At 45.3% G+C, this 27,163-nt stretch overlaps 1 protein-coding gene and 1 non-coding gene across 3 annotated transcripts in view; one reads left to right on the top strand and one right to left on the bottom strand.

Moving 5' to 3' along the window:
- Positions 1–287: 287 nt before the first annotated feature.
- On the bottom strand, positions 288–362 carry Trnas-uga (transfer RNA serine (anticodon UGA)). Its single transcript has one exon. It is a non-coding gene; the product is annotated as a tRNA-Ser (tRNA).
- A 24,680-nt stretch (positions 363–25,042) lies between these two features.
- LOC126199062 (uncharacterized) overlaps positions 25,043–27,163 on the top strand; it is a 165,182-nt gene continuing 163,061 nt past the window's right edge. Inside the window, exon 1 of one of the 2 annotated variants that reach the window (XM_049935773.1) lies at positions 25,043–25,285. In XM_049935773.1, coding sequence (XP_049791730.1) covers positions 25,176–25,285 — 110 coding nt within the window. In that variant the 5' untranslated portion in view covers positions 25,043–25,175. The remainder of the gene's footprint in view (positions 25,286–27,163) is intronic. The other variant, XM_049935774.1, reaches the window with a different exon arrangement.

Genomic DNA, 27,163 nt, shown 5'->3' on the forward strand with positions numbered 1-27,163 from the left:
TTATCACAAAAACCGTTAAAATATGTATCTGAAACCTAAAAATATATAAAAACTTAGAGAGCGATCTCACACGCAGTCACTCGCTTATGATGTCACACCAAAGATCTGACGATGGTGATACTCTGAGATGAAAAGGTTGAGACAGGAGAGGAATTTGTTGCAGGCTGCATCAAACCATTCAGGATAATGATATCTTTAAAACAAAAAAACAAAAAACAAAAAAAATGCTGGTGTCAGCCGAAACAAATACTGCTAATGATGAAACTTCCTGGCAGATTAAAAGGTGTGTGCCGGACCGAGACTCGAACTCGGGACCTTTGCCTTTCACGGGCAAGTGCTCTACCAACTGAGCTACCCAAGCACGACTCACGCCCCGTCCTCACAGCTTTACTTCTGCCAGTACCTCGTCTCCTACCTTCTAAACTTTACAGAAGCTCTCCTGCGAACCTTGCAGAACTAGCACTCCTGAAAGAAAGGATATTGCGGAGACATGGCTGCTAATGATGCCTTTGAAGCAAAGTGCAGTGTTGACTGAGAGTGTCAGTTTGTTTCCCATTACAGACAAACTGATTTTTTAAGTGGAATTATACATTCCCATTCGATAGAGCAGTCACAAATTAGGATAATGTGATATTCGTTTTACCGATATGTATTAACAGGGACAGTAATACATGGAGAATAACATGGAACTCCAACAGCGACTGAGCAGCGCTGGTGCATGGCGGTAGCAGAGCGGGTGAGAGCGGTCGCTGCTGTAGTACACTTTATTTTTCTTGTTTTACTGCCTCTGCTAAGTATCGACAAAACGAATATCGCACTAGACTAATTTAAAAATCGACGCTTTATCGCAAACAATAGGCTTCGCATGGACGACGTGATGAGCAGTGCTTGTTTGGGCTAACTCCAGCTACGCATAGCAAATACGATGTTGCGAATTTCTGCTGAAACATCAGAGAAAATGCGCCTGACGTCTCTTGGGAGGGACACCTATATACTGATACTGATACCAACCACAGTGGGTGCTGTAGTAAGGTCGGTGTAATAAGCTCCCAGACATTTGCAGAAGCCTGGGTGCAACTGCTTCACGCATCTATCCTCAGCTAATCACGCGACGCGATTTTCTAAATGTCTCTGTGGCAACGCCTCAGTTTTGCTGGTGCTCTATAGACTGCTATTCTTTTCGCCTGTAGAAAAATGAAGATGCAAGATGCCAATAGCACTGCCATCTGTCAGGGATCATTTAACTCTTCCTCGACTATAGTCCCTCATCAGATGTCTCCCCAGGCGGCAGATCGAGGAAAGCCTCCCAGGTATGAGTGGCACCAGGGAGACGGACCAATACCAGCAACATGAGCGTCTATGTATAAAGTCTTCACGGGTTGTCAGCCGAGTAGCATCGTCGTATCGTAGCAGCGTTTCGATGGCATGCGTCTCCATCATCTTCAGGCGAAGTGTCGGGAGACTGCCGCCGCTCTCATCTGTTGCTTTCCCCTCTTTGGGGAAGTGTGAGGGGGAGTCTGTAGCCTTTCGGCTTTTACTCCCCTGTGAACGTGTGTGTGTGATTTTTCTATAGTTTTTGGTGTCTGTGATTTGTGATGATTGTTGTGAGTGTGTCTGGTACTTGCCTGAGGTAGGCGAGAAGTTTGGTGTTATATGGGAAGGAACAGGATGATGGATTGGGTGTTGGGATTTTCTCTTCGACTTAGTCGTCGAAGATCGTGATAGGGCGCTTGTGCTTATCCCGGGACATGTCATACCGACCTAGGGAGTGGATGAGTGCGTTTCCGGATCTGGAAGAACCCTCATAGAAGGCTCTTGCCAGATCCTGGAAACGCTCTCTCAGGAGTGGGATTCCGGCTGCGGCGTGCAAGTCGTCTGTGGGGAATCCAAGAGGTAGGTGCAGTGCCCTTCTGAGGACGCAGTTCTGCAGCCTCTGGAGTTTGGCCAGGTGCTGCTTTGCCGCGTATCCCCAGACAGGGCACGCACACTCCATTACTGACGCCTTTGGCTGGCTGCTTCACTAGAGCATAGACGCTCATGCGAGTGCAGGCTTTCTCAGCGAATTTCATTTATTAAGCCTTCACGGGTTGTCAGCCGAGTAGCATCGTCGTCTCGTAGCAACGTTTCGATGGAATGCGTCTCCATCATCTTCAGGCGAAGTGTCGGGATATCGTCGGTCGCGGGTTTATATCTCTGCTGGACCGCTCTCTGCTTCCCGCTGCCGGCCAATCACGCGCCCGCGGAATTGCCCGATGTGCCTGGATCGGCCGGTGGTGGCGGGAAGGGGGGGGGGAGGGGACGCGTGGGAGTCGTTCGAGTCCTGTCGTCCGTCTCTGTCTGCTCCGTCCGCGGCCCTTGGTGGAACGGAACGTTCTTTCTGATCTCCCTGATTGCAGGCTCCCAGGCTGTGCTGAGATGGTAGCCACTGTCGCGGTTGATTAGGTTGTCGTGTAACCGTATTTCTATGGACTCTTTGATTGCTGAGTCCCAAAAACCGTTTGGACTGCTTATTTTCTTTGTGTACTCGAAATCGAAGGTGTGCTTCTCGTCAATTCTATGTTCCGCCACAGCAGATTTGTTGGTCTGACCCAAGCGTCAGTGGCGCTGTGAAATGCAGCGCTGCGTCTATCCTATATATTGCATCCCACATTCGCATCCGATCTGGTACACACCTGGGGTCGTCAGACCTAGTGGATCCTTGGTTGAACCGAGAAGGTCTTTGATTTTTCCTGCTGCCCAGGAAACGGTCTTCTTGAGAATTCTCGCGATCTTGGACGTCGGAGGACCCGCATATGACAAGAACGCACAGCCCATTTCTTCGTCTTCATCTGCTCTCTTCTCTCTTCTTGTGGTCGGTCTTCAGAGCTCTCCTTATTTGTGTCTCACTGTATCCATTTTTCTTGAAGGTGTCTTTTAGGTGTTGCAATTCTCCTGGCAAACTTTCCTTATCGCAGATGGACCTGGCCCTGTGCACCGAGGTTTTGAGTACAGCGTTACGTTGCGCAGTGTGGGGGATATTGGCGTTAAGATAGAGGCCCGTGTGTGTTTTCTTTCTATATACTGCATGTCCCAGCGTACCGTCCATCTTTCTTGTGATCAGAATATCCAGAAAGGGTAAGCTTCTGTTCTCTTTTATCTCCATGGTAAATTTGATATTTCCATGTATGCTATTGTGCTGATGGAACTCTAGCAGTGTGTCCCTGCCATGTGGCCAAAGTACAAAGGTATCGTCAACATACCTGTAGAAGGCTTTTGGCTTGTGTTTAGCAGTGTCGAGTGCTAGCTTTTCGAAGTGCTCCATGTATAGGTCGGCTATGCATGGTGCTAGGGGGGAGCCCATAGCTACACCATCTATCTGTTCGTAGAACTTCCCACCACACTTGAAATCGGTGGTGGTTAGAACATGGCGACGACAACCTAATCAACCGCGACAGTGGCTACCATCTCAGCACAGCCTGAGAGCCTACAATCAGGAAAATCAGAGAAGAACGTTCCGTTCCACCAAGGGCCGCGGACGGAGCAGACAGAGACGGGCACCGGGACACGAACCCTGCGCACGCCTCCCCCTCACCACCGGCCGTTCCAGGCGCATCGGGCGATTCCGCGGGCGCGTGATTGGCCGGCCGCTGGAAGCGGAGAGCGGTCCAGCAGAGATATAAGCCCGCGACCGACAGTGTCCCGTCCCATTCCCGCTTACGCCGCGGTGAGTTACGCATAGCTGATTGTCGCTGTTGCTACTCGTGATGTCGGGATGAGGAAGGGGACGTAAAGCTGCTGTCTTGGCGGAGTTGCTGCTCACGTTAGCAGAAACATCAGGCAAGAAGAAGAGGAAGACTGCAGCGCAGTGATTTCGCTGCCAAAAGCTTGGCCACGTCGCCAAGCACTGCAGCGGAGCAGTTGCGTGCTTGAAGTGTGCGCAAGCACACGACACACGTGACTGCAAGAAGCAGAAGGACGCCCCCTGCACCTGCGCCAACTGCGGTGGCGCACACGCGGCCAACGCCCGTTCCTGCGCCTACAGAAGAAACTGGCGCGGACCGGAGAAGAAGACGCAGAAGCAAGTGACCACCACACACGAAGAGGTGGTCACTTGTACAGAAGACGTCGTCACCAGGCGCCTTAACGACGCCGTCCAAGAAGCCATGTCCGCCTTCAAATTCGCCATGGCGGAAGAGAGGGCGGCCATGCTGGCGGAACTGGGCGAGGCTCGGCGTCAGATTGCTGTGCTGACGCAAGAGCTTCGCTCAGCCAAAGCAGCTCCCGCCACAACAGTCGACACCGCCACCCAGGCGACTCCTCCACGGGAGGATTTCGCGACGGTGGCCACGCAGACAGACGAGCCTGCCGAAGGGGAGGCGACACAGCACAAGGAGGACACCGCAGCAGCAGCGCAAGAAGAAGAGTGGGAAGAAGTCCCAGTCCTCCCGCTTCCAGACATGTACAGCGCAAGCGCTGTAACGAAGAAGATCGCTGACTCGCTTCGCGATGGTACTTACCCCCACCACGACAACCCTTATCCTTTCGTTCCACCTAACCATCCTAAACCTCCACCCCCACATCAGCCAATTGAGTATCCAGAAGGCCTTGTCGGTCTTTCTAGGGAGGATTACATTCTGATTAATTCCTACCCTATCTTTACAGAGTGGCAAATGCGCTACATCATCTTCGCTCTGGTCAATGGAGAATACGAAAAAGCGGGATACACTATACCCAGTATCCCAACCGAGGAAGAGCCCTCAGCAACAAGCAAGAAGAAGAAGAAAAATCGACATACCGTCAGATTCAAGAATTAGGTCATCGGCACTCCTTGCCAGTACAGATCCAACCACCAGTACAGACAGAAGACTCTACAAGATTCCCAGGGGAGTAAAGGCCAACAGGCCACAAACTTCCACCCGAACCTCCTCACAGTGAGGAAGTCATAAAAGGAGCAGCAACAGCAGCAGCAGTGTCCCGTCCACTCGCTGAGTAGCAGTCGAGGGTTGAGCATCGCTCCTCTCACTCGCGTACTGTCAGCCATAGGCCCCCGCTTGCACGGGAGTAAAAACAGGAGTGACTCCGGCTCTGTTTTTATTAAAACATTGACGGGCACTTGCGCCGAGGTCTTAGCACGGACGGCACTGGGAAAAAAAAAATTTTGCATGGCGTCGCCTGGCACAGTTGTCGTGTCATCTCGTCGTTGTGGTATGCCGAGCTTGGGTGGCGCCTTGGGGTCGCGGCGGTCTCTTTCCGCCGACGACACGAGGCACGTTTTCTTGTTGCCGCGGGCCGCGCGGCCGGCCGTCTCGAGCACTTCAGCTGCCGCAGAGTCAGTCTCTGCCCCCTCCAAGAACAGGGAAAAAGTAGGCCAGGACCTGGAAGCGGGCCGCGGAACCACAGAAAGGTTTTCCGCCACCCCCGTCCAGAATTCCGCGTCTGCCATCGTGATATTAGGGTCAGCAATGCAACCGGAAAACCCAACGGTGCCAACAAAAGTTGCAACTGACAATAACCTGGCAGCAAGCCCCCTGTCTGCTACCGACATGGCAAAAATACACGGTACACAAACAAACAAATACATCGTCAGTATTTGCGACCCCGCCCCTCCCTCCCCTCTCCTCAGCCCTCTCCTGCTTGCCAACGGCCGTGACCGCCTTGCTGAACATATCTTCAACCTAGGTGGCAAGCAGAAGTCCAGTCAACCGACTAAAATCCTTCCCAAACCCGCAACTGCCACCCAACCCCCTACCCGATCCCAGTTCCTCAAATCCCTCCCCACTCAAGTCCACCACATCCAAGCAACGGCGTGTAAGGAAGGACAAGAAGGAGAAGCACTCCAAGGGGAAAAAGCACTCCACCACCCCCACCCCAACCACTTCCACACCCTCTGAGGAGCCAGCGCCCTCGACAGCACCTGTCGTCGCACTGGGAGGGGACCAGGAAACACCGGCACTAGAAGGGAACCGCGTAACCGGGCAGGATTCGGATGGTTTCGTGCTGGCGAAGAAAACGTTTCGCCAGCCGAAGCTTCCGCCAGCCAGGGGAGTGGAACCCACCCCGAACAGATTTCAGGCGGTTGCTGATGAGCCAGAGACAACAGAAAACACAACACAAACACAGAACCAAGTCGCCCACCACCTCCCCCCGATTGTCGCAGAGTTTCCTCAAAACTACGAGGAGCTCTTCGAGTTACTCAAGACAGAAATCGGGGGAGGCAGTTTCCAGGCAAAACCCGACGGTTGAGACAAAATAAAAGTCACAGTACACACACTCGAACACTAAAACACAGTCAAAACACTATTCAACACAAAAAACATACCTCACTACACGTTCCCCACAACTAAGACAAGAAACAGGAACATAGTTATAAGAGACCTCCCAAGGCGTGTGTCCCCCCAGGCAGTCAAAACAGATTTGACTGCCCAGGGGTACGTCGTCAAGGCGGTCCAACAGATGGGCAACATCAACAGTAAGTGGCCACTATACCAGGCCACACTCCCGGACATCCCCCAGAACAAAAGGGAGATAAGAATGGTTTTGGCTGTGCCTGTCACCACTGAACCGCTGCGCCGTAAGAACAAGACGGTGCAGTGCTTCAGGGCCTTAACCACATCGCCGCCTACTGCAGGAAGTGCGCCGAGGCCCACGACACTAGGACATGTACACTTCTACACACGGACCCACAAATAAGGTGCGCGCTGTGTGGCAAAAACCACACGGCGGGTTACCAAGGTTGTGAGGTCCACAAACGACACACACAACAGGCAAAGGGCGCAAAGGCCGCCCCCCCTCCCCCACACACACACACAAACAAAACACCATAAGCCCACCAAGACACACAAGAAAACAAACCATGACAACACACACGGACAAGGCCTGGGTAAAACCAAGGCCGGACACACCAAGGGCGACTTATGCGGAAGTGGTTTCTCCTCCGAGGAACCATGAAAGTGTGGCCCAATCATCACAACACCAGACACTATCACGAGAACAACACCGGGAAACACACAGCAACAACAAACAGGTCCACCATGACGGAGGAAGCTCCAGGGAACCCCACACACACTCCCCCCCCCCCCCTCCCCCGTGGATCAGTTGTTAGGCGTAATGGTGCAGACCATGAACCTCGTCATGGAAATGATGAAGGAATTCAGGGAAGCCCAGAAGCAGAACACACAGATCCTCGTCGCCCTTCAGGCAACAGTCCAGCAGTCGCTCCCCTCTGCGACTTCCTCAGTAGTATCAAAACCCCATCATGAATAGACGACCGAATATTCAAGGCCTGACAATGTGCGTCTTTAACGCAGACGGCATTGTTAATCAAGAGGTCGAGTTCAGAGAACTCATGAAGGAGTTCTCCATCGACATATGCATGATGGGGGAAACCCACCTGAAACCGGGAATAAAAGCGACAGTTCCCAACTACGTTAGCTACCGTAAAGACAGGCCAACCCAAGGCGGAGGAGTGGCCATATATGTAAAAAGAGGGATCCCCCACCACCAAGTATTCTTACCAGCTACCAACAAAATCGAAGCAGTGGCGGTGGAAGTAACCACTGCCACTGGACCCCTAACAATTGTTGCAGTCTACTGACCCCCACATGACCAGATACATGAGGGAGACATAGCTGCTCTAGGGCAAATTGAAGGCAAACTCATAATAGAGGGAGACTTCAATGCCAAACATCCTGATTGGAATTCTAGAGTAACCTCCAGAGCAGGCGCCAAACTGCAACAACTAGCGCGCACCCACCACTTCGAAACATGGGGTCCAGTCGAGCCCACACATTTTCCAAAAAATGGAGGCAGGCCCGACGTGATAGATATAGCTCTCACTAGGAGGATCGCAGGGTTTGTGGCTGCAAGGACAATCAACAGAATGTCCTCCGACCACAACCCAGTGATTCTGGAGGTCGATGTGGGAGAATGGGTAGCACTCCCACGGTACCAGACGTCGTACAAACGTACAGACTGGGAGTGATACCAAGAAACTGTCGCCTCTGACATCGCTCGCGCTCCGCCACCTACTGCCGAAACAGTAGAACAAGCGCTACAAGACGTTAACAGGCAGCATCTTGCAGGCAGCGGAAGAAGCCACCCCTCCACAAAGGGATGGCCCACCGCCGCAAATACAGCTCCCGGAACACTTGCTAGCTCAAATTCGACAGAAGAACAGAGTGGCAAAAGAGTGGAAGATCACCAGAAATCAGGCCACCAGGAGGCTGCTCAATCGTCTACAGAGAGAACTGAAGGTAGCGCTCAATGAGCACAGAAACCAGCAGGCAAAACCGCCTCACAGCTCTCAAAGTAGATGATCATACACTATGGCAAGCGACAAAACAGTTTACAAAACGACGCGCTAGGATGCCGATACTGCATGGCGAGCGGGGACTGGTCTACAGCCATGCTGGAAAGGCCAACGCCCTCGCCGACTCCTTCGAGAAGCAGTTCCAAGCGGCAGAACCCCAGGATGAAGAGCATGAAGAGGTAGTCAGTCGTCAACTGACTGTCTTTCTCAATGCCGAGGAGGACCCAGAGGACGAACCTATACTTTTTGCCCCCGAGGACGTGGCAAGAGTAATCAGGTCCCTCCCTACAAAAAAGTCACCAGGGCATGACAGTGTCACTAATCAGTTAGTCCAAAATCTCCCACCCACAGCAATCACACACCTCGCGAACGTCCTCAACGAGATTACTCGATCCCGTGTTTTCCCAGCGGAAGTGGTCGCGATACACAAACCAGGGAAAGACCCTCTATTCCCGCAGCACTACAGGCCGATTAGCCTCTTGCCAACTCTCAGCAAGATCTATGAGCGCCTCCTGCTAAGACCCATACAAGAACATATTACCAGAGAGCAAATTCTGCCGGATTTCCAATTTGGCTTCCGACAGAACCACTCTGCCCCACAACAGGTCATGAGAATGGTTGAAGCAGCCACAGAGGGCTTCAACCACAGAGGCTACTGCGGGATAGTGCTACTAGACGTAGCCAAAGCCTTTGATTCAGTATGGCATTGAGGGCTACTCTACAAGTTGTACACACAAGGGTTTCCCGGGAGCATAGTTCAGCTGATCAAGAGCTATCTCACGAATAGGACTTTCTCCGTCAAAGTAGAAATGCCACCTCCACCAGAAGGCGTATTCGTGCTGGGGTGCCACAGGGATTCGTCCTGGGGCCCGTATTGTACAGTTTGTACACTGTGGACACTCCAACGGCCCCCCTGGTGCACACCGCACAGTACGCTGACGATACAGCCTTCTACACGAGAAACGCGAACAAGGACCTGGTCATCCGTAGGCTACAAAAGGTTTTAGATGACACAGAAACTTGGGCCCGTCGCTGGCGCATCACCATCAACTCTGAGAAGACGCAGGCAATGCTGATTACCCGCAGGCTCGGAAGGCGCGAACCTCCTCAACGTCCCCCCCTCCACCTTCACCTAAATGGAACCCAACTCCCCTGGCGCAGAACCGCCAAGTACCTTGGGGTAACTTTGGACTCTCGTCTTACGTGGAAACCCCACATAGACGAGGTCCACAGGAAGGCCTGCGCCAGAATGTCCATCCTATATCCTATCCTGAACACAACCAGCTCCCTTCCCTGCCCAGTAGCAGTAAATGTGTACCAGGCCCTGATCCGGCCAGTAATGGAGTATGCGTGCCCTGTCTGGGGATACGCGGCAAAGCAGCACCTGGACAAACTCCAGAGGCTGCAGAACCGCGCCCTCAGAAGGGCACTGCACCTACCTCTTGGATTCCCCACAGACGACTTGCACGCCGCAGCCGAAATCCCACTCCTAAGAGAGCGTTTCCAGGATCTGGCAAGGGCCTTCTATGAGGGTTCTTCCAGATCCGGAAACGCACTCATCCACTCCCTAGGTTGGTATGACATGTCCCGCGATAAGCACAAGCGCCCTATGACGATCTTAGACGACTAAGTCGAAGAGAAAATCCCAACACCCAATCCATCATCCTGTTCCTTCCCATATAACACCAAACTTCTCGCCTACCTCAGGCAAGTACCAGACACACTCACAACAATCATCACAAATCACAGACACCAAAAACTATAGAAAAATCACACACACACGTTCACAGGGGAGTAAAAGCCGAAAGGCTACAGACTCCCCCTCACACTTCCCCAAAGAGGGGAAAGTAACAGATGAGAGCAGCAGCAGTGTCCCGACACTTCGCCTGAAGATGATGCAGACGCATTCCATCGAAACGTTGCTACGAGACGACGATGCTACTCGGCTGGCAACCCGTGAAGACTTCATATATGAAATTCGCCGAGAAAGCCTGCACTCGCATATAACATACCTCTACGGGAGAGGATATACATCGCAGTTACAAGACGCTGCAGAAGCTACGGAGCAAGAAGGGGAAGCTGCTCAGCAGGTTGGTCTTCTTACTCCGATGTTGGGATAAAGGAGTGATGCCTAAGTTCGCCAACTTGCGGCATCCTGTCGATACCAACAGGACGAGACACATCTTACAACGTGCGAGCGCGGTCCTAGTACGAGTACACATCAAGGTCACAAGACTGGAACTCGACAAGAACGCTAGAAGCCTGCTTTCTCTACACCTCCGATTGGCTTCCTGTCTCCCAGAACACACCTGGGACTGGATAGCAGGCAATACCTTTGCCAATGGCGAATGGTCCAAGAAGAAATCCACCAAAAGGCAGTGCAAGAAATTCCTTCGACTTCCGAAAGTGTGACAACAGAAAGAAAAACCATCTCCCAACAAGGTGGTCATTAATCTAACAAATAAGGACCTAGATGCGCCAACACAAGAGGTGCTGTCCAAGGGCCTAAACTTCGGCCTGTATCCGAGCACCCTGCCGAAACGGGATATCATAAGTGGGGTATACCAAGCCATAAGGAGACTACCTCAAGGAGCTGCAGAAGAAGTAAGAAGAGACGTCTGCAGAGTACTAGACAAAACAAAGATGCCGAAGAATGACATTTCGGCGGCAGAACGAAAGGCGCTACAGGCACTCAGAGAGGACCAGGACACAGGGGTCTTGGCAGTGGACAAAGGCAACGCCACAGTGCTGCTTAAATCAGAAGACTATTGGCAGAAAATGGACGCCCTCCTGCAAGATCCTGCCTATAAAAGACTAAGGAAAGACCCCACCACAACAGTGACCCGCAAGACCGTTGAGATGCTCAACAACTCGGGACTAGAGAAGAATATTATCAGGAAGCTGTACCGGAGGGCACCGGCACCACCACGTCTCTATGGCCTCCCAAAGGTCTACAAAGAAGGTGTCCCATTACGACCTATTTTAAACACTATTAACTCACCGACATATGGTATTGCTAAGCATTTATCACAGATGCTAAAACCATTGGTGGGTTACGGTCCACACCATGTGAAAAACATGGCTGAGTTTGTGAAAGTACTACAGGGAATGCGGCTGGAAAATGAAGCCCTACTAGTCAGAAACGGTGTGACGTTCTCATTCACAAGAGTACCAATATAAGACTCCCTGGCTTTACTCGAAGAACACTTTGAGGAGGATATCATCAAGCTCTTTCGCCATGTTCTAACCACCACCGATTTCATGTGTGGTGGGAAGTTCTATGAACAGATAGATGGTGTAGCAATGGGCTCCGCCCTAGCACCAGGCATAGCCGACCTATACATCTACATCTACATCTACATCTATACTCCGCGAGCCACCTTACGGTGTGTGGCGGAGGGTACTTATTGTACCACTATCTGATCCCCCCTTCCCTGTTCCATTCACGAATTGTGCGTGGGAATAACGACTGCTTGTAAGTCTCCGTATTTGCTCTAATTTCTCGGATCTTTTCGTTGTGATCATTACGCGAGATATATGTGGGCGGTAGTAATATGTTGCCCATCTCTTCCCGGAATGTGCTCTCTCGTAATTTCGATAATAAACCTCTCCGTATTGCGTAACGCCTTTCTTGAAGTGTCCGCCACTGGAGCTTGTTCAGCATCTCCGTAACGCTCTCGCGCTGACTAAATGTCCCCATGACGAATCGTGCTGCTTTTCGCTGGATCATGTCTATCTCTTCTATTAATCCAACCTGGTAAGGGTCCCATACTGATGAGCAATACTCAAGAATCGGACGAACAAGCGTTTTGTAAGCTACTTCTTTCGTCGATGAGTCACATTTTCTTAGAATTCTTCCTATGAATCTCAACCTGGCGCCTGCTTTTCCCACTATTTGTTTTATGTGATCATTCCACTTCAGATCGCTCCGGATAGTAACTCCTAAGTATTTTACGGTCGTTACCGCTTCCAATGATTTACCACCTATGGCATAATCGTACTGGAATGGATTTCTGCCCCTATGTATGCGCATTATATTACATTTATCTACGTTTAGGGAAAGCTGCCAGCTGTCGCACCATTCATTAATCCTCTGCAGGTCTTCCTGGAGTACGTACGAGTCTTCTGATGTTGCTACTTTCTTGTAGACAACCGTGTCATCTGCAAATAGCCTCACGGAGCTACCGATGTTGTCAACTAAGTCATTTATGTATATTGTAAACAATAAAGGTCCTATCACGCTTCCTTGCGGTACTCCCGAAATTACCTCTACATCTGCAGATTTTGAACCGTTAAGAATGACATGTTGTGTTCTTTCTTCTAGGAAATCCTGAATCCAATCACAAACCTGGTCCGATATTCCGTAAGCTCGTATTTTTTTCACTAAACGTAAGTGCGGAACCGTATCAAATGCCTTCCTGAAGTCCAGGAATACGGCATCAATCTGCTCGCCAGTGTCTACGGCACTGTGAATTTCTTGGACAAATAGGGCGAGCTGAGTTTCACATGATCTCTGTTTGCGGAATCCATGTTGGTTATGATGAAGGAGATTTGTATTATCTAAGAACGTCATAATACGAGAACATAAAACATGTTCCATTATTCTACAACAGATTGACGTAAGCGAAATAGGCCTATAATTATTCGCATCTGATTTATGACCCTTCTTGAAAATGGGAACGACCTGCGCTTTCTTCCAGTCGCTAGGTACTTTACGTTCTTCCAGAGATCTACGATAAATTGCTGATAGAAAGGGGGCAAGTTCTTTAGCATAATAACTGTAGAATCTTACGGGTATCTCGTCTGGTCCGGATGCTTTTCCGCTACTAAGTGATAGCAGTTGTTTTTCAATTCCGATATCGTTTATTTCAATATTTTCCATTTTGGCGTCCGTGCGACGGCTGAAGTCAGGGACCGTGTTACGATTTTCCGCAGTGAAACAGTTTCGGAACACTGAATTCAGTATTTCTGCCTTTCTTCGGTCGTCCTCTGTTTCGGTGCCATCGTGGTCAACGAGTGACTGAATAGGGGATTTAGATCCGCTTACCGATTTTACATATGACCAAAACTTTTTAGGGTTCTTGTTTAGATTGTTTGCCAATGTTTTATGTTCGAATTCGTTGAATGCTTCTCTCATTGCTCTCTTTACGCTCTTTTTCGCTTCGTTCAGCTTTTCCTTATCAGCTATGATTCGACTACTCTTAAACCTATGATGAAGCTTTCTTTGTTTCCGTAGTACCTTTCGTACATGATTGTTATACCACGGTGGATCTTTCCCCTCGCTTTGGACCTTAGTCGGTACGAACTTATCTAAGGCGTACTGGACGATGTTTCTGAATTTTTTCCATTTTTGTTCCACATCCTCTTCCTCAGAAATGAACGTTTGATGGTGGTCACTCAGATATTCTGCGATTTGTGCCCTATCACTCTTGTTAAGCAAATATATTTTCCTTCCTTTCTTGGCATTTCTTATTACACTTGTAGTCATTGATGCAACCACTGACTTATGATCACTGATACCCTCTTCTACATTCACGGAGTCGAAAAGTTCCGGTCTATTTGTTGCTATGAGGTCTAAAACGTTAGCTTCACGAGTTGGTTCTCTAACTATCTGCTCGAAGTAATTCTCGGACAAGGCAGTCAGGATAATGTCACAAGAGTCTCTGTCCCTGGCTCCAGTTCTGATTGTGTGACTATCCCATTCTATACCTGGTAGATTAAAGTCTCCCCCTATTACAATGGTATGATCACGAAACTTCTTCACGACGTTCTGCAGGTTCTCTCTGAGGCGCTCAACTACTACGGTTGCTGATGCAGGTGGTCTATAGAAGCATCCGACTATCATATCTGACCCACCTTTGATACTTAACTTAACCCAGATTATTTCACATTCGCATTCGTTAATAACTTCACTGGATATTATTGAATTCTTTACTGCTATAAATACTCCTCCACCATTGGCGTTTATCCTATCCTTGCGGTATATATTCCATTCTGTGTCTAGGATTTCGTTACTGTTCACTTCTGGTTTTAACCAACTTTCCGTTCCTAATACTATATGCGCACTATTTCCTTCAATAAGCGATACTAATTCAGGAACCTTGCCCTGGATACTCCTGCAGTTTACCAATATTACGTTAACTTTTCCTGTTTTTGGTCTCTGAGGACGGACGTTCTTTATCAACGATGCTGATGTTCTCTCTGGTAAGCCGTCAGGTATTTTATCGTTTCGCCCAAGGGGGGGTCCCTCTAACCTAAAAAACCCCCGTGTGCACGCCACACGTACTCTGCTACCCTAGTAGCTGCTTCCGGTGTGTAGTGCACGCCTGACCTGTCTAGGGGGGCCCTACAGTTCTCCACCCAATAACGGAGGTCGATGAATTTGCAACCATTATAGTCGCAGAGTCGTCTGAGCCTCTGGTTTAGACCCTCCACACGGCTCCAAACCAGAGGACCGCGATCGACTCTGGGCACTATGCTGCAGATATTAAGCTCAGCTTGCACTCCGCGTGCGATGCTGGTTGTCTTCACCAAATCAGCCAGCCGCCGGAAGGAACCAAGGATGGCCTCAGAACCCAAGCGGCAGGCGTCATTCGTTCCGACATGTGCTACTATCTGCAGCCGGTCACACCCAGTGCGTTCAATAGCTGCCGGAAGGGCCTCCTCCACATTATGGACGAGACCCCCCGGCAAGCACACCGAGTGCACACTGGCATTCTTCCCCGACCTACCCGCTATTTTCCTGAGGGGCTCCATAACCCGCCTAACGTTGGAGCTCCCTATAACTAATAGGCCCGCCCTCTGTGACTGTCGGGACCTTGCCGGAGAATCGGCCACTGGCCCAACAGGCGAGGCATCCTGTGGTGGCTCGGAAACGATGTCATCACCACTAGGAAGCACCCCGTACCTGTTGGAAAGGGGTAAGGCAGCTGCCACGCGGCCAGATCCCACCTTCGCCTTTCGGCCAGGCACGCGCGAGCCCACCACTGTCCGCCATTCACCCTGGAGTGATGGCTGACCGGTAAGATGCTCACTGCCGGAAGACGCAGTGACATCAGGGGTTCCATGTGATTCCAAGGCCACCGAAGTAGGCATAGGTCTCACCACAGTTGCCCCAACGCCACTACGAGCCGACGCCTGCGCCTCGAGCTCGATGAGCCTAACAGACAAAGCCTCCACCTGCCCCCGAAGAGTGGTCAATTCTCCTTGCGTCCGCTCACAACAACCACAGTCCCTACACATGACTATGTTTACCCTACTCTATACGGTGACAAATTCCCAAGATAATCTTCTGATGAGCTACTCTGATAATCAAGAAACACTCACTGAAATACGAGACGCGAAAACTACGCTAGGTTTTCCCAGAAAAACTATTTAAAAGCTAAGCGCAGCAAATAAGTACAAAATAAATTTCTCTCCTAACGATCAAGAACTGGAGCACTTCGAAAAGCTAGCACTGGACACTGCTAAACACAAGCCAAAATCCTTCTACAGGTACGTTGACGATACCTTTGTAGTTTGGCCACATGGCAGGGACAAACTGCTAGAGTGCCATCAACACCTCAATAGCATACATGGAAATATCAAATTTACCATGGAGATAAAAGAGAACAGAAGCTTACCCTTTCTGGATATCCTGATCGCAAGAAACATGGACAGCACGCTGGAACATGCAGTGTATACAAATAAAACACACACGGATCCCTGTCTTAACGCCAATATCCCCCACACTGCGCAACGTAATGCTGTACTCAAAACCTCGGTGCACAGGGCCAGGTCCATCTGCGATAAGGAAAGTTTGCCAGGAGAATTGCAACACCTAAAAGACACCTTCAAGAAAAATGGATACAGTGAGACACGAATAAGGAGAGCTCTGAAGACCGACCACAAGAGGAGAGAAGAGAGACCGGATGAAGACGAAGCAATGGGCTGTGCTTTCTTGCCATATGCGGGTCCTCCGACGTCCAAGATCGCGAGAATTCTCAAGAAGACCGTTTTCCGGGCAGCAGGAAAAATCAAAGACCTTCTCGGTTCAACTAAGGATCCACTAGGTCTGACGGCACCAGGTGTGTACAAGATCGGATGCGAATGTGGGATGCAATACATAGGATAGACGCAGCGCTGCATTTCACAGCTCCACTGACGCTTGGGTCAGACCAACAAATCTGCTGTGGCGGAACATAGAATTGACGAGAAGTACACCTTCGATTTCGAGTACACGAAGAAAATAAGCAGTCCAAACGGTTTTTGGGACTCAGTAATCAAAGAGTCCATAGAAATACGGTTACACGACAACCTCATCAACCGCGACAGTGGCTACCATCTCAGCACAGCCTGGGAGCCTGCAATCAGGGAGATCAGAAAGAACGTTCCGTTCCACCAAGGGCCGCGGACGGAGCAGACAGAGACGGACGACAGGACTCGAACGACTCCCACGCGTCCCCTCCCCCCCCCTTCCCGCCACCACCGGCCGATCCAGGCACATCGGGCAATTCCGCGGGCGCGTGATTGGCCGGCAGCGGGAAGCAGAGAGCGGTCCAGCAGAGATATAAACCCGCGACCGACGATATCCCGACACTTCGCCTGAAGATGATGGAGACGCATTCCATCGAAACGTTGCTACGAGACGACGATGCTACTCGGCTGACAACCCGTGAAGGCTTAATAAATGAAATTCGCTGAGAAAGCCTGCACTCGCATGAGCGTCTATGCTCTAGTGAAGCAGCCAGCCAAAGGCGTCAGTTCCCCATATAAGGATTGACCTAAAAATTTACAATGCCAAACCATTCTGAAGCAAGTGTGGCCATTGTGCTTAAGATATAAAAAATTTCAGATCGGTCCCCTAATTATTAGATCTCGTGGAGTGGACTGCCTTAACACTACCTTTACAGAATCTACTAATGCTGGATATGCCAGACTTCTGTATATCTGTACGTATAACAGCCAGTAACTTGCAGGTGGCCATGCACCATTCACCCAAAAAGTCCCGAGACTGATTTTATTCCTGGTGTACAAGAGATGTCAGTGCAGTAATTATGGCAGCAGCTTCAACTAACATATATAAATGACAGACGATGAGTCAGTTGCGAGGAGTTAGTGTTAAGAAGTGTACACACAACCATAGTGTGTGAACACTGTCATGGCACAACTCGCAATTGACCAGTTGTATACATAGAAAATTTGTCCCACACACTTTGACTGCTGACCGGAAATAATAATGCATCGTCACCTGCTGCTACTTGATTGCAATGCAAAGTGCAGAAACTCTTTTCCGGAAAACGTCATCATGGATGGAGAGACTTGGTGTTATCAATATGAACCTACCACAAAGTGACGAAGTACAGAGATTCACACGAAGGGTCAATGTTTCAGCAACTCAACTGACATTTAAGCCAATGTAAATGTTGTAGGAAAGTTCTTGTAGAATTTAAATATTTTTGGATTAAAGGAGACCACTTACCAAAAAGCGTTAAGTTGTTGATAGACACACAAAAAAGAAAGAAACTTGCTAGCTTCCACGTTTTGGTGAATGGACTCCTTTAATCCAAAAGTGTTTAAGCCAGTGTAATGTACGAGTTAAGCAACAACCCAATGAAGGTCTTTTTTGGCAATTTCACATGGTTATTTGAACGTTCTGTGCACTGTACTCAAGTGAAGAGGGTTATGTAGAATACCTGAAGCGTTAAAACAACCATCATAACTTTTCTGTACTTTTTGATTAATCCAGTCTCAAAATTTTTTGGTCTCGTGGGGTAGACTAAGTAAACCGACGAGGAACTGGAAAAAAATCAAGTGTTCTTTTGTTTGTTTGAGTGAACTATGTCGTAAAGGACAATAGCTTTTAGCACTATACTCAGGAAGCATTCTGTACCATTCAGGAGTCCAGATTGAAGGACAAATGGTATGAAGTTCCTAATACATAAGAAAGAAGGTATATGTAAAAAGGTATACATAAGAAAGAAGGTATGAGTAATAGAGGGCTCATCAAATAGGATAGCATGGCTTGTTAAAGAAGTATCAAATAATACAAGTTACACAAAGTAGTGCAACTATATACTCCGGAATCAAGCCATTGTGTAGAAGTATGAGAAGCATTTTATTTAGAGGTAAAATATGAACAAGGGACTGTCACTCTAAATTGGCTATCTTGGATTTAAATGACAAAGTTTGTATAAAAGGACAAGGAGATGATGCTGTAGTTTGTCATCGAATTGATGAGAGAAATGGAAATAAGAAAGGGTTATTCACTTTGTGGAAGACAAAAGTTCTTCATTGGTGACACCTTTTTAACAAACACCAAATCAGAAATTATTTCAGTTTTAAGTAATTTAATACTGGTAGCAACCATGGACTGGTAAGAGCGAAAGTAGACAATAACATCCAATGATAAAGAAGGAAACTAATAATGATAAATTAAGAAATTATTAATGTGGTTAATTAAGAGTAAAAGAAAAATAATTCAAGAGCATTCTTTGAATGAGACTAGAAAAGTCAACATATACCAAAGGAAATGATAGTGAAAACTGCAAAAGAAATAGGTCAACGAAAGTTACTAAACAACCAGACAAATTAAAAGTTGAAACCAGTGTGCACTGCTAGAGATGAAAGATAAAAAATAAAATACCTGTTGACAAGGTAGACTACTCATGACTATGTAAGTGTATCAGAAAGAAAATAAAAGCAAATACAGGGTGTTCAGAACTTCCCATTAGAAATTTCTAGGACTTGGAGAGGGGAGTGACTACATATTTTGAATAGGAACCCATGTTCAGAAATGTATCATTTCTGTTCTGCAGTAGTTTCAGTTCAGATGTTTAACTCATCCACTTCTGACTGAGTAGTTGAATTATTAAGTAACAATTCCAAACGAAACGTAACAGAACAGCCATTTATCACTTAAGCACATTTGTTTGTATTAACACTAAACATTGCATGTTTACATTATTCCGAAACAAAAAGAACTCAGCATGCTGTATGTGCAGAATGTAATGTTTAAGAATTAATGCAAAAAAATGTGCAAGTTGATGAGTTAAACATCTGAATTGAAACTTCCATATACTGGAAAGAATACATTTCCAGACACAGGTTTTTGTTCAATATATTATTTACTCATTCACATCTACAAATCCCAGAAGTTTGTAATGGGAATTTTGGATCACCCTGTATTAAAGATGAAACGAAAATGTCATAAAAGTTTCTTTACACTCGTACCTGTTAAAGGAGGTGTTCCAAGTGTCAGCCATGCATTTGGGTGAATTACTAGTGATACACTTGTCTCTCTGTAGATTGTTGCAAATTATTTTAAACATCCCTGGATCATCTTGTCGATCATGACAAAAGTATAGAATTTTTAGATGGCGGTGCCCCACTCTTGTATGTATCTGAAGAATGTCATGATTACTGTCAACAGTTATTGGTAAAATTTCTTTGTTTAAGAATCAGTTTCAGTCACAGACCATCATCAGGAAATAACATACGAGTATAAAGAGCACTGGCCAGCCAGAGTGGCTGAGCGGTTCTAGGCACTAAAGTCTGGAACCGCACGTACGCTATGGTCACAGGTTCGAATCCTGCCTCGGGCATGGATGTGTGTGATGTCCTTAGGTTGGTTAGGTTTAAGTAGTTCTAAGTTCTAGGGGACTGACGAGCTCAGCAGTTAAGTCCATAGTGCTCAGAGCCAACTGAATTTTATAAAGAGCACTAAAAAATTAAACTGTCACAATACTAATAACTGATAGCTCTTTGTTAACATTTAGACTAGTTAACAGGATTGTGACAGTTTAATCTTGTAATGTTCTTGATATGTACCTTCAACTGGTATATAGAATGCTGATGATGGTTTGTTGATCAGAACTGTTCATTAAATACAGAAATTTTATCAGCAGCTGTTGGTGGTAATTGTGGCATTCCTCAAGAGTGTAGAGTTCTCATCTTCAGCTCTTCAAGCATGTGAATGGGAGTCCTCTTTGGCGCTGAGGTACAGGCCCTGCTTGACCTACCCATTTTGTACCATACTGCGCATTTGATGTGATCTTACATTGGTAGCAAAATTACTGGTGCCCCCATAATGCATGTACCACATTTCCTAACTATGGCCCATGGCCGAAATTCGAGTCCAGTGAGATGACGACCTAACCAAAAAGTTAGCATTTCAAATATGTGTGTACTAAGCAGGATGACATCCTGTAAGCTAGTGGTGGCGGAAAGTCACACATTTATAATCATCTCACAAATGTCTCATTTTCAGATCCATGTTCACTGATATATCTTTGCTTCTATTATCATACACCTGTGCAGTTTTTGCTATTAATTGCTATATACCCTATATATACATGGTGTTTAATAAAAGTGTTATATATTCCTGGGAGAGGTACTATCAGTCAAAACTAGAAGAGAAGTTTCCATAACATTATGTCTGCAACCAGTACCTGTTAAGGTACAGGCTGACCTGTCCTCTCATTCCTATCTATCTGTTATGTAGAAACAGGTGCTACAGGCAGTGCAGCATGTGGTTACCACACATCCTGACACATCCTTCAGCCCTTCTGTGCAGCACATCACATACTCTTTCAATTACATCTGGCTCAATTTGGACAGTACCACATGCATTGATCACACATTTCTCTACATTCTGTGCATTTTCGATAGGTTGCACAGAAGTCCAGTGAATGCCAGTGAATGGGGAGGGTGTTAAATTCCTTCCTCAGCTAGAAACCGCCCTTATAAAACTACGGAAGACTATTGTATGTGGCGATTTTAACATTGATTTTCTACAAACAACAGCATTCATAGACAATCAGAAACACTAATGTCTTGCTTCAACTTTACCCAGTGATACGATTCCCAAAAAGGGCTGATGACTGCAGCAAGACTGCTGTTGGCAGTTATATCTTGGACCCCACATACTGAAATGATGTAATAATACAGGCTGCTTTAAATGACCTGCTGGATCACGATGGTCAAACTAATCAATAGGAAAACAGTTAATGAAAACATCCAAGCTAGGCATGTTAGAATAATGAGTGATGAATGCATCAATATTTTTAGAGATAATCTACAACAGGATTTATGGGAACAAGTCTACCATGAAGACACAAGATATAAGAAATTTAACTCATTTTTAAACATGTCTCTCAAACACTTTGAGGAAACTTCTCTAGAAAGACAGATCAAATGTAAGATGGCAGGAAGATTGGATAACAGCAGGGATTAGGATACCATGTGCCATAAAAAGAGGTCTTTACCTAGAACAGATAGATATTAGAAGCAAAGTACTGAAAATACATTATATTAAATATTGTAAAATCTTAAACTGTATAAAGCAGAATGCCAAAAATATGCATTATCCACAAAAAATTAACAGGTCAAATAATGACACAAAAACAACACAAAAAATCATGACATCTAAAACAACAGGAACAAAAAAATTAGAAAAATCAAGTGTAGCACAAGTCATGAAAACTGGGACAGACAAGAATAATCTTAAAAGGACAGCCTCAGAATTCAATATATTTTCCACTCTGTAGCTGAGCATATAGTAGCACAAAACACTCAGTCTACTAATGATATATTTTTTATTATCGACTTTCTGACCTTGTATGGTATAATATTCTGGGGAAATGCTCCAAAAGTGGAAAAGATTTTTATACTACAAGAAACCAGCTGTGGCGCTGATCAGTGGTGTTACAAATCAGACATCCTGTAGGAATCTAGTCAAGAACTTTTGAATATTGATATCCACAAATCAATTTAACTGCTCATTGGTGTATTTGTAACCAACAATAAAAAGCTTTTGCAATGTAGTTGTGACATTCACAGTCATGATACCAGGCAGAAGCGAAGCCTTCAGAAAGATTCAGTAACTCTGCTTATAGAGTGAATAGGAGTTATCCAATCTGAAATAAGGGTTTACAATAAGCTTACAATGAACATAAAAAAAGAACATTGACAACCCTCATATATTCAAGAGGCAACTGAAACAAATACTCCTAAATAATATTGTATATAATTTCAATTAATTTCTAGAGCTACAAGTTACATAAAAAATCTATCATATTATAAACAATGTTGTCAAACTGCATGCCTTATAAGTACACTGTTTTAAGTACTCTTGCTTTCCTCTTTTTTCAGATAATGTTGTATTCCTTGACTTATCCTACATAACAGTACAACCTCTGTACAGAATATATTTAACAGTTCCAAATAAAAATAAAATAAAATAAAAACCTAACTATCTGAATGGCCAGAACACATCAAAAATTCTTCATCTGAAGTATTCAGACACATTAGCAATATCGAGTTGACAAAAAAGAGTGCAAAGGAAATGAAGGGACAATTGTTAAAATGTTTAGTGGTCTCCATGTGCAAGTACTGAAATTTTTCAAAACTTCATGTTTGAAATGTAAGTGCTCTCTAAGTTTTCCATTAATTTAAAAATTCTGGAGTTTCAGACACCCACATGCCTACCATGAACAACCAGTAATTTTCATGAACGAATGTCTTGCGCAGAAAAGCAGACTTGTAACAACATGTGTACACAAAAGTTAGTGGAAAAATTTAGAAAAGCATTGCATACAAAAAATGCATCTTCTGTGTGGTTTTTTAACTTCAAATGTTATGGATCTTACCTATGAACGTTTTATAATTATTGCACAAAAAATTTATGATTTTATTTTCAAAAAACTTGAAAGGAAGAAACAAAATGTAATGTGATGGCTACCATGCTCTCATTACGCTTTTTTGACGTCCTAAATATCACATTACCCCAAACACATGTGTGTTATATATAACACTCTTCAAAAAGAAGTTTGCTACGAAATTACGAGAATCTTCTTCAAATTTAAGGTGTTACCCTCATTTACCAAAGAATTTAGAAATATATTACACCTCTCCATGTATTTTGCCCATTGCCCATTGGGGCCTCGATCGTAGGGGTGAGTAATTACAGTATGCACAGAGACATTTAAACAGCCATTCTTCCCATAGTCCATACACAGATGTTCCAGGATGAAATCCTAATATGTGCTGCAAGGGAAGGTGCCCTATGCCACTCACTTCACTGTAGTTTTCAAAGTGTATATGTAGATGCAGTATCATTTTTTCAATATAAACCATTGGGGTGAAGAGGATAAAATCCCATACAAACATAAGAATATTGTTATTAATGAAGTCAGTGAAAAATGACTTCATTTTCAAAGTGACATGAAGTTTGATTACAAAATTCAGTACGGGAAAGCTATTTTCACAGCTTCTGTGACCTCTCGTGGTCCTAAGTAGCTCCAAGAATAAACCAGAGCAGAACTTATTAGTATACAAGATTTACTTTCAGATGTGCCTTTGAGCTATTGTAAAAAGCGATCACCATATCACATAGAAAATTAGACATTATGCTTTCAGAGATGAAGATTCTACAGTTCAGTGATGATAAGAATCTCTCAATGCCATATATCTCAATGTCACTTTTACATTAACTCAAGCTGGAATGTCATCTCGAATATCTAATTTTTGTATACAGAGAGAAATACAGCTCAAAAGGAATTCAAAATTTGGTTTATTCATCCAAAAATTATTTCAGAACAACAAGGGCCCTTGCCAAATAAATCTTTCGTTAGAGTGTGTTTCATGGTATTTTTCTGTGAGAAATCAGTTTAAGTATTCAATACTTAGGAGTCCTTTTTCTCTTCATGAAGGCCAATTCACACTGAGCATCTCATTCTGTCACCGTTACGGCAGGTTGTGTTCACATTGTCTGTCACATCACTTCATGTTAATTCAAATGGTAAAAGTAAGTCCCATAAAAAGTATCGCAGTTGAGGAACGAACATCGATAAAGTATATTAATGGCCAAAGCAAACTTTATAATGTAAGCCTTTGATGAATTTCGTATGGTAAATTGCAGAGAAGGGAAACAACATTTCAAAACATTGACAAGACATCGATATTACAAAACATCAAGCAATAGTTTTAGGGCAATAAACGAAGACTGTTTCCCTTATCAGTTATGTTCTTTTCTTACGTGACTCCTAATGTAATAAACAACTGCATTTTTCTCCTTCACTAGAGCTGACACCTTAAATTAAAATGCTTTTAATGAAAATCTCTTCATCAACTTATGTTCTTATTTCTACACAGTATGTGTGTCACCTCAATCCTGTTATTCAAAAACGTAAGTAATTTTTCGCTTTCGGAAATCTGACTTCGCTTATGGAAGAGCACGCAATGGAAAAAATATCCAAAGCGTCATGGTACATTTTTAATTTGCCGCCAAAGAAAAGCTCAAAAATAACTTTTTTCAAATGTTAAGGAGAAACAGAAGTACTAGCCTAATCCAGTACCATAACATAAGTGAGCGCGGCAGAAATAGGTAAACTTCCGATGTTCACGGACGACAGTACCGTCAAAATTTTCTTTCTGGCAACCCAAAACAGGACGTGACGGCTTGTATTAATACTGTCATTTCAAATGTATTGTGGAAAGTTTTGACGTGACATGGCGTGACGTGACGGCAACTGTGAATTGGCCTAATCCCATACGCTCTTGATGTAGGTTTGCTCTGCGACAATAATTCCCTCACCTAGTACTTCAGTTGACGCTCTCTTAAAAAAATATGGAAGTATAAATTCCTCCCGATCTTTAAATTTGTGTAGCGGCAGGGGAGTAAGGGAAAGAATGCATGTACAATTTTTCAATGCCATTAGAAACTTGGTCTGGCGCCATGGAAACCAAAGTGATTCAATGGGAGCATTCTAGTAACATATCTTTCCGTATGAACTACCATGCGAGGCAAAATGGTAGGGGTATGAAGGATGTTGTCTGACGTTGTTTTTCAAATTGTAGAGTTACGGAAGATTTACGTGTATGTCTGGAAGAAAGCACTCATCGTTGAAGAATGGCGTATAATACGACTGCCATAGATACACAAAATGCATTCAATACAAGTTCCTCGAGTTTGGATACCTGTCAGTTAGTCGAGGTAGATTTCTGGGATCATGAAAACTGGTAAGTTTGTTGTGTGTTGTTTTTATGCCATGGTGAAAAAGATACCTACAAGAAGACGATCGTGTGAAATGTTATAGCTTTGAAATGACAAATGTTGTTAGGTTATGGGCTCTCAGATTTGATAGCTGCTGACGTTAACATTGTGCCACTCATGAAGAAGTGTGAAATTCCTGGTTGTGGGCTGTTTCTAGCTTGCCCTAGTGTGTGATGGGTTCCCAAGTCAAAATCGTAATTGTGATGGGTGATATTTAGCTCTGCCAGGGCTGTATGTTATTTTGGAAGCTGCCAGTTTTGTGTTAACTTGGTGCAGGCATTGTGTGTGAAAATGACTTAAAAGTTGTTGTGATATCATATTGATCAATAAATTAGCGTGAGGTCCATATTTATCGTTCTTTTTGTTTAATGAATGTGTAAAGTTACCAGGTAAACTCAGGAAATCTGCGTTACATGATAAGCAAACCGCACACTAGTATTTTGGCGATATATGGAGCATAAATTACGAAAAATGCGAGCGGAGACCACAACGTAACACTGTCATAGCTACCCGATTACAGGTTGTGCCCTAGCCACGGCATTCATTGGTATATTTTTGTTTTCTTCTTCATTGTGCTTATTCCTCCATTCTGCGCTCAAGCTTTGGTCTCTGTTGTTTTTACTTCCAAATTGCCCCCCCGTTACCAAATTGACGATTCCTTGATGCCTCAGCATGTGTCATTGTCAACTGATCCCATCTTCTAGTCAAGTTGTGCCACAAATTTTTCTTCTCGGTTCAGGTCAGTTACTCCTCAGCAATTATCCAATGACGGTAAATTAAGATCCTGTTTTGTTTAGTAGTGTCTGTTTCCTCACAGAAGATGTTCAAACAGTCCACCATCTTCAATGCATGTTGCTGCTCTTGTAGACAGGTGGGTCGTTCCATGTCGGTTCAACCAGGGGCTACAGCTCACAGTCTCAGATTTGACTGAAATTCAGTACAGTAATTCTTCCATGTGTGCAACACTCGTGTACAAAGTAGGGCCTATTAGTTTCCCCTGCCAATTAGTTCCAGAATTGACTTGTGAAAGAAGATGGCGTGACCCGGAAATTGCAACCCGCATCGGGCAATCTATCTTCAGGCCCAACTTCAGGTCTTAATAACTTTGGAACTATTCCACACAGTCCAGTGAAATTTTTACAACCCAGTAACATTCATTTAGAGAACACACTCGAATCAAAACTCCAACAACATATTTCTGAGGGAAAATAAAAAATTCCAAAATGTGAGTAACAAATGTAATACATTGAAAGGTACATATTGTAGGTGCCTTCTGTGCCAATTATAATTCAGTCAAATAGGGTATAATTTTTTTTGTGGTAAGCTTGATGTGACCTAAACACACACAGAACTTATCATGCCCATATCAGTCATAAAAACTGAGTTACATGCACACGAAAATACAAAAATTTGAAAAATTACCTGAAAAACACCGATTTTTGAAGTGTGGTAGCACAAAAGGGGCAAGTGGTATCCAAGCCAAATTTCACACACTACATAAGTAGACCATAATATATATCTGAAAATTTCAGCATGTTATTGCAAGACATTTGTGTACAATGGAAGTTGACAGATGTATTTGGTGATGTGTCCATTGTTCCACAGCACAATTTTGTAAAAACATATCGTAAACTGTTCTGCCTCTTCTTATCCTCTCCCACAACTGTTTAATCACTAAGCAACAACATATAAACAGATTAACACAACCTATCATTAATGTTCACTGCACCTTAACTGCTAAAAATCAGTCACTTGTGCTTCAAACAGAAGTTCTCCCACACTTTAGCTACTGTACTCTGTACATTGAGTGGCAAATTGTACTGTCTTCCTGACACCGTGGTAGG

Source organism: Schistocerca nitens, chromosome 8 (assembly GCF_023898315.1).
Source record: "Schistocerca nitens isolate TAMUIC-IGC-003100 chromosome 8, iqSchNite1.1, whole genome shotgun sequence".
Classification (NCBI taxonomy): Eukaryota; Metazoa; Arthropoda; class Insecta; order Orthoptera; family Acrididae; genus Schistocerca; species Schistocerca nitens.